The sequence below is a fragment of the Neophocaena asiaeorientalis genome, unplaced genomic scaffold (assembly GCF_003031525.2).
Source record: "Neophocaena asiaeorientalis asiaeorientalis breed wild unplaced genomic scaffold, Neophocaena_asiaeorientalis_V1.1 scaffold469, whole genome shotgun sequence".
Classification (NCBI taxonomy): domain Eukaryota; kingdom Metazoa; phylum Chordata; class Mammalia; order Artiodactyla; family Phocoenidae; genus Neophocaena; species Neophocaena asiaeorientalis.
Window position 1 is genome coordinate 1,766,496 of NW_020172691.1, and position 7,545 is coordinate 1,774,040.

The window sequence follows — 7,545 nt, forward strand, 5'->3', positions numbered from 1 at the left end:
CTTCCTGATCCCACCCAAGGTCCAACCCTCAAGCCCAGGCTCTGGCCCCGCCCACAACTTAAACCCCAGGCCATCCCTCCGGACCCACCTATTTTCTGACTTGGTCCCGCCATTTGACTGTCAACGCCCAAGTCTTGGTCAGACACGGTTCCTCGCACTGGTGGCCCCGTCCCTATCGTTCTGGGACTCTGTTCTCTGAGCCGGGGTCTGCGCTAAGCCCCCTATGGCTCCGCTCACACTCAGCTCTTCACTCTGGCTCCGCTTCCTGCGTCAGGCCCCACCCGCAGGAGTCTCTGTCCTCTGATTCGCCCGCAGGCATATAACCCCGCCCATTAACAATATCTGCGCTCCTCCCACAACAATATCTGCGCTCTGATCCTCCCGCTGGTGTATGGCTCCGCCGAGGCTCCGCCCCAGCCGCACCTGCGCCCGCTGCACCATCTCGTCCGAGGTGCCGAAGCGCTCCTCCATCAACGAGCGGATGTGCTGGGCTTCGAACTCCAGCTGCTGCCGGATCAGATCCATCTGCATCGAGAACTGCTGGGAGGGGCGGGTGGGCCTCGGTGAGTTGAGGGGGGGCGATACGCGGGCGAGGGCTGGGCCTCCGCTCCACTCCGCCCCCCGCCATGGGCGGGGCGGGGCGGGGCGGGGCACTGCAAAATCCCGGGCAGTTCCGCGCGCTCACCGTCTCCACGTGCGGGAGTTCGTCCAGGCGCTTGGATAGGCCCTGCAGCTGCGAGTAATACCAGAGCTTCTCCTTCTCCTCCTTCTCGATCTCATTCAATAGGAAACACCTGGCGGAGGGCCGGTCGGTGGACGCGGGCTCACGGAGCGGGAGACGTTGCCATGTGTTTGTTTACCCTGACTTTCGTAATCATTTCTGGGGTGCTTACTGGGTGCCAAGTTTAATAGGTAGTGTGGCAAAGTCTCGCCCGTGGTGCCCCTGGCACTGGGGTGGGGATGGAGTGCAGAAAGTATTTGAAAGTAAAAAAGGTGACTCCTTTGTGAATTTTGGTCCTCGGAGAAAGGCTCTGAGGAGGCTGTTCTAACACCTCTCGAACACCGGCTAATCTCCCTCTAGCCTACACAGGGCAAACTTCAGGCTCGGATTGCTCCAGGTGCAGTAGAGTCTCCGTCTTCACACCCTGTGAGGAGACACTGCTATTCCCATTTTACAGAGCAGAAGTCTGAGGCTGGCAGGGGCTAGAGTTCTTGCTTGAGGTCAGACGGCAAAGCATGGACTTAACTCCAGGCTGCTCCAGAACGTCCCTGTCTGACCGCACGCAACGCAGCTGAGCTGAGCTAGGCACCCAGACCCTGCCTCCTCCTTCTGGCCTCAAGCCCAGACTTCTTGGGCCGCAGCCCTTTCTCCACAAAGGCTGCCTTGAGTCTCTCTGGCTCCAGGCCTGACTGTGAGCCCTGGCACTGGACACAGCCCTGTCCCTGGTGACGCCTGTGTGTCCAGGACCCCTGGGGACGTCTCCCAGGAGCCTTCCCCTCTGCCAGGAACACCCTCCCCCCGCCCTTGTCCTCCAGCTGAGGTCAGTTGGGCCAGGAAAGGGGGCTGAGGCACCACATGGGGATGGGGCAGGGAGTGGGCAAGGGGTCTCATGATGTGGGTGGAGCCTTGTGACCACTGCCTGTGGCAAGGTTCCCCGCCATCTCACCGTTCCCGGTCCAGTTCCTCCAGCAGCTGGATGGTGGCCCGGCTCAGCTCCCCAAAGCTGTCCTTGGAGGGCCCAGAGCTGTGCACCGGGCTTCCCTCGGGGGTCCGGGCAGTGGGCTCAGGGACCAGAGCCGGGGGCTGGAACTTGAGGTTGTACAGGCTGGTGATGTCCATCTGCAGGGCTGGATGGGCGCAGAGGGAGAGGCTGACGTCAGCACGCCCCCTGCGCCCCCTCCTCCCAGCTCCCTCAGGAAGCGGACCAGGGTAGGGGGGGGGGGGGGTCCCCAGGCCAGCCCCTCACCTTTCAGCTGCTCCAGCACCTCGGTCTGCCCCGAGGACACCAGCACACGGGCCTCCTGCTCCAGCTTGCCCTGCAAGTGCTTCAGGACCTCCTGAACATGGAGGCCGGAAAGAGAGCGGTCAGTGGTCCAGCCCCCTGTGAGGTGCCCCTGTCCTGCCTGCCCATCCCTGGGCCCAGCGCCCTGGTGTTTGTCCCTGTGACCCGGGTCCACTCCTCCGCCCAGCCTCCCCTCGCACCTTCATGCCCGACGTTTCTGTCTCCAGCTTGGACAAGTGGCTTGAGTTATCCCGAAGCTCCTGCCTCAGGTGACTGTTCTCGGCCTTCAAGGCCTCCACCTGCCGCACCAGCTGCTCGTAGGGCGCCACGGAGCTCGTCATCTTCAGCTCCTGCAGCGCCTGGGCCCACGGGAGAGAGGGATGATCTGAGGGTCTGGGTAGGGGGCAGCCCTCGACCTAAGTTCCAGCCCTGGGTTGGGTCTCAGGCAGGGGTGGCTGGCGTGGACTGCTGCAGGCGGGATGGTGCTGGCCCAGGGAATCTGGGGGACAGACGGCCTGGCAGGCGGAGTGACGAACATAGGCAGGGACAACGGGAGACAGAGGGACAGAACTGTCGGAGAGGTGTTCAGACAGACAGCTGAACTGACCAACAGACAAGACACAGACAGACGCTGGCCCTCACTGTGGGGCTTTTAGACACACAGACGGACAGCCAGACAGTTGAAACTGGCAGGGGGACTCACCAGTCCAATGCCACCAGGCTCAGAGACACACAGCCAGAGAGAGAGAGACAAACAGACAGATGGATGGACAGCCAAGACCCTCTCCTGAATGAGCACAGCCGCCCAGAGGCTGGGTGGACAGACTACCAGCTGGCCCAGATGCTAGCCAATAAGAACGCCGTGAAGGTTCTAAGAAAGCGATGGACGGGCTGATGGTGGCCCCAGCAGCTGGACAGCCAGCCAGCCAGACACAAACCCACCGTAGTCATCCTGGGGGTCTGCAGCCTGGACACCCCCTCCAGCAGCAGCTGGATCCGGAGTAGCTACCTGCTCGGCCCTGACGCCCCTCCGGTCAGCCCTCTGTCCCTAGAGCCCCCGGAGGCCCCTGCCCCCGCCCCTGGAGCCGCCACTGCCACTTGCTCTTTGTGTGTCTGGCTGCCCTTCTTGCTACAGCCCAGCCTCCTCCCTCTGTCCAGCTAGCCGGTATCTCCTCCCTGGCTTGGCCCTCTTGACCGAGCCGTCCCACCACCGGCCCCCCTTTCCTCTTTGTTCCCTTCCCATCAGCCCTCACCCCCTCCCTCCGCCTTTGTCTGAGATGCACCAATGGCAGCCCATCCCCTCCGCCACCTCCTCCCTGGGAGCCCCCTCCCCCTGCACGCCTGAGCCCCCTCCCCAAATCAGTCAGCCGCCCCTGCCCACAGGGGGGCACCTGCCCCTTCCCTCTCCCTCCACCACCGGGGCACACCCATTCCTTCACTTGCTCACTCATTCTCCCTCTCCTTCCCCCCAGGAGCCCCCCCACCCACTGTGGGCACAGCTGGGCCTGGAGTAGGGGTAGGGGGGGCTCGGCCCCAAGGAGGAGTCAGTCCGTTCTAACCACTCAGAGGACCTACTGCGTGCCTGGCCTTGGCATCTGACACCTTGTCACAGTCCTGAGCCTTGAGCCTCAAGGATCAGCATTTGACTGTTCCCAGAGAGAGAAGCCGAGTCTGGGGGGACGCAGCAGGCACGACTGGGACCCAGACACAGTCCCGGAAGTGGTCACAAGTCCAGGCAGTGCTGGAAGCACACAAGCCCCTCCCCCGCTGCAGGCCTCGGTTTGCACATCTGAGGAATGGGGAGAACTCGGTCTACCAGGCTTATCTTACGGGCCGACTAGAGGGCCAGGTGGGATGGTGGTCATGGAGCAGACAGGACAGTCCCATGGGTGACAGTGTGTCAGGTGGGGGAGGCTGGCGCCTGAGGACCACAGTCCCCTTTCTTACCCTGATACTGATCCTGCCCGAGGTTCAGTCGGGGGTCCCAGCTGGGGATCAGGACCCACTGGCGCTGTGGCAAGATCCCTGGGGTCCGGCTGGGGCCCTGTGTCCTGGCTGAGGCCACCATGCCATGCCCAGCCAGGGGGAAGCACTAGTCCCGCGCATGCCCCTCCCACTCGGCAAACCCAGACCCCTCCTGGGGCCCTCTCCCCAGGCTGCCCCCAAGGGGCTCTTCTGGAATGGCCCAGACAGAGCTTCAGACCTTTCACTCCCCCCACAGGAGTGACCCAGTGGTCACTGCTGCGTCCCCATCAGACTGAACTTGGTAGCAGGGCCACGCATCAGGCTCCCTCCCATTCCAACCTGGGTCTCCAACACCACACTCCCACCAGCTCCTCAAGCTCTACCCAGCTGGCCCCTCCCAGGGCAGCCTCGCCAGCCTCTTTCCGGCCTCCCACGATCCCCTTTTCATGCACAGACAGAGGGAAAGTTGCGAGTTGGATTCCATTTCTCCCCTGCGCAAATGCCTCCACGGCTCCCCACTGCCCTCAGCATAAGCTGTGAGCCCTCTGCATACAGCCCGCATCACTGCCACCGGCAGCTCTCTTTCCCCCAGGCCATTTCACATGCAGTTCTCCTGCCCGGAGCACCTCTCCTAACTCCTGCCATCGTCACAAGGCCACCTCCTCCCTCCTGCCTGCCCCTCACCCCCAGGCTGCCTCGGGGGACCGCATCCGAGATGTGTGCACCGATAGGAAAGCACCAATAGCTAGGGGTTTTGTCTGAATGACAGTGAGGGGCCGCACGTCCTCTAGTTAAGCTGCCACCCAGAGAGGTGCAGCACCATTCCCCAAGACACACAGTGTCTTGTCCGAAGACTCTGGGAGGTCTGGGTATTGACACCTGTGAGTGGGTGTTTGCATGGGATCAACTGCAGCGACACAGACGCCCACTTCCCTGGGACACAGTTTCTCCTCTGGCTCCGCCCTGAAGAAACGGAGGCTCCAGCCTGTGTGCTTACAGGCGCGGCAGAGAGAAAAGGACAGAGACTCCGGCAAGGCGGAGGCCGCACCCGCGCTGCCCTCCACCCAGGGAAGGCGCCCGCTTACTTTAATCTCACTGGGGTTGGGCTGGCTGCGGTGCCGAGGGCCTGGGGGTTCCTCCCTCCGCGCAGCTACGCCGGCCCCGCCCAAGTTCCCAGTCCTCCGGGGCTGGGGCGGCCGCGGGGCGCGGGCTCCAGGGCTCCGGGGTTTCGGCGGGGCGGACGAGGACTCCGCGTTAGACAAAGCCCAGTCCGGGCCTCGCCAGGCGGCGCCGCCACTCCGGGCGCTGGGCGAGACCACCGCGAGCGGGGGAGGATGCGGGATGCAGGCGCGGCGGCCAATGGCGGCACGGGAAGATGGGCTGGTGCCATGGCAACAGCCAATGGCGGCCTGGGGCTGGGACCGCCGGCGGTTGCGGGGCTTCGGGCCTCCGAGCGGGTTCGGCGGAGTGTGTGTGTGTGTGTGTGTGTGTGTGTGTGTGTGTGTGTGAGAGTGCGTGTGTGTATGGGTGAATACCCCTTAGGGAAGGGAGCCTCCCAATGACCATGACCTTGTGTCCTCCACTCCATTCGGGGTGAAATGGCGTCTCAGAACCTGCAGTGGCTGGATCTGCAGAATTTGAGTGTAAGCCATCCAGTTTTGGGTGTTACATCAGAACCTTAGGGTGGAGGGAGGGAAGCTCCAGGGGCGGGGCAGGAAGCCCCTCCCCACGGATACGGCCTGGCCTGGATCCGATGGGTCAGGGCAGGCCAGGGTTGGGGATCTAGCTGGACCACCCCGTCGAGCGTCCTGGCTGACATGGGGGGTGAGCGTGGGGGATGGGCAGGCACGCTGGGACCCTACATCTCTCCCTGTCCCCCTGCCTAGCAGAGTGTCAGCGCCTCCATGACTCCATGGCCCTTCCTACATTCTCTGAATCTCTGACTCTGTGTCTGTCCCCTGTGGGACCCATAATTCACCCTCGCACAAGGGAAGCCATTGGAAGCAGGGGGCTGGGCTCCCAGGAGTACCCGTCCCCAGCTGTCTCAGATCGTCAGTAGGTCCCCGGAGGCCACTTGAGGGTTTAACACCCAGAGGCCGAATCTGCAGCTGCCCAAAGGACGAAGGAGACATGGCTTTGGGGCTTGCCTCTCTCTTCTCTTGGCTGGGGGGGCCAGAGCAAGTCGTTCACCTGGAGACCCTCAGTTTCTCCCTCTGTAAAATGGGGAGGTGGCTGCAGCCTTTGTAAGGGCTGGTGCAGGGAAGGACAGGACAGGAGGGGCAGCCAAGGACACAAGGACCACGGCCACCATAGTGTCTCCTGTTGGGCCGGCTGCAGGAGGCCCCTTGTGTCCCACCCTGGGACAAAAACACTGGAGGCGCCGAAAGAACTTGGACCTTGGGTGTTCCAGAGCCTCCGGAGCCAAACACAGCCGCCCCCAGCCTGGGGGACCCGGGAGCGAGTGCAATGGGCAGAAGGGCTCTTTCCAGAGGCTGGGAAGGCTGCACTGAGAAGGGGACACCGGTGCTGGGCCTCTTCAGCATGAATCAGAGCTGGGCATGGGATCAAGGAGGGGAAAAGCATTCCAGGCTGAGGGAACAGCACATACAATGCCTGGAGCCAGGAGAGATCAGAGCCCACTCAAGGCATATGGACTTCGGTGGTGGGGCTGGACCAGGGAACTGATGCGGCGTTTAGAGAAGGAGGAGTCCTGGGGCTGAGCTGACCACGGGAAAGCAGGGCAGACTGGGCAAAACCGGAATGGGGGCGGGGAGAGCACAGAGCCCAGAGCCGACTTCAGCTCCACCTTGACTCCCCTGCATGACCTGGGGCATGGCCTCAGTTTCCCATTTTGTTCACTGGGAGGTGGTTAGAGAATCCCTGCCCCAACCCCCATGGGACGAAGTCTCAGCTCCCCCATCCAGTCTTAGATGCCACTGCTCTCCAGGCCCCTCTCAGCCAGAACGTTAGAGCTGGCAGGGGGCTTGGAGGGTACAATGGCCAGTCTTGTCCTCATTCACAGGGGAAAACTGACGCTCAGGGCAGGGAGCACGTTGCTTGAGTTCATGCGCAAGCCCAACCAGGCCCTCCCTGGGCGTTCCTCACCACTCTGGGTGGGGCTGGGGCCTGGAAGGTTGAGAGCACATGAGGGCTGAGACCCCAAGGCAAAATGCCCTTGTCCGCAAGCCTCTGGAACATCGCGTCCCTGACACCACCCCAAATCCTTGACCCTGTAAATCTTTGAGCCACAGCCAGAATCGGGCATCACTGTAAATTCTAGAAAGACAAGAGCCTTCTGAACCCTCAGAGCCTCCCAGGACCCCAGGCCCAATCTCGGGGTGCCAAGGCCTAGTGGGGGGCCTCTTCCCAGTCTCCCTCCCTGGTATCGTCTGCTCCCTCTACCGCACAGGGCTCGATTCTCCCCATCGTCACCATAAAACAACGCCCCCCGAGCCTGGCACACAGCCAGGTTCATTCTTGGACCTTCTGAGCCTGACCCCGGGCATCTCTGCCCCCTTGATTCGCCCCCCCCCCTTCCCCACTGAGCCTCCGCCGTGTCAGGGGCCGGGGGCGGGAC

The 7,545-nt window shown here is 62.8% G+C and overlaps 1 protein-coding gene across 1 annotated transcript in view; it reads right to left on the reverse strand.

Annotated features, from left to right (window-relative positions):
* APC2 (APC regulator of Wnt signaling pathway 2) overlaps nt 1-2,355 on the reverse strand; it is an 18,091-nt gene extending 15,736 nt beyond the window's left edge. Inside the window, exons 1-5 of the mRNA XM_024739998.1 lie at nt 2,204-2,355; nt 1,968-2,058; nt 1,668-1,848; nt 686-794; nt 424-540 (exon numbers count right to left, since the gene is read on the reverse strand). Coding sequence (XP_024595766.1) covers nt 424-540; nt 686-794; nt 1,668-1,848; nt 1,968-2,058; nt 2,204-2,344 — 639 coding nt within the window. The 5' untranslated portion in view covers nt 2,345-2,355. The remainder of the gene's footprint in view (nt 1-423; nt 541-685; nt 795-1,667; nt 1,849-1,967; nt 2,059-2,203) is intronic.
* Between the last annotated feature and the right edge of the window lie 5,190 nt (nt 2,356-7,545).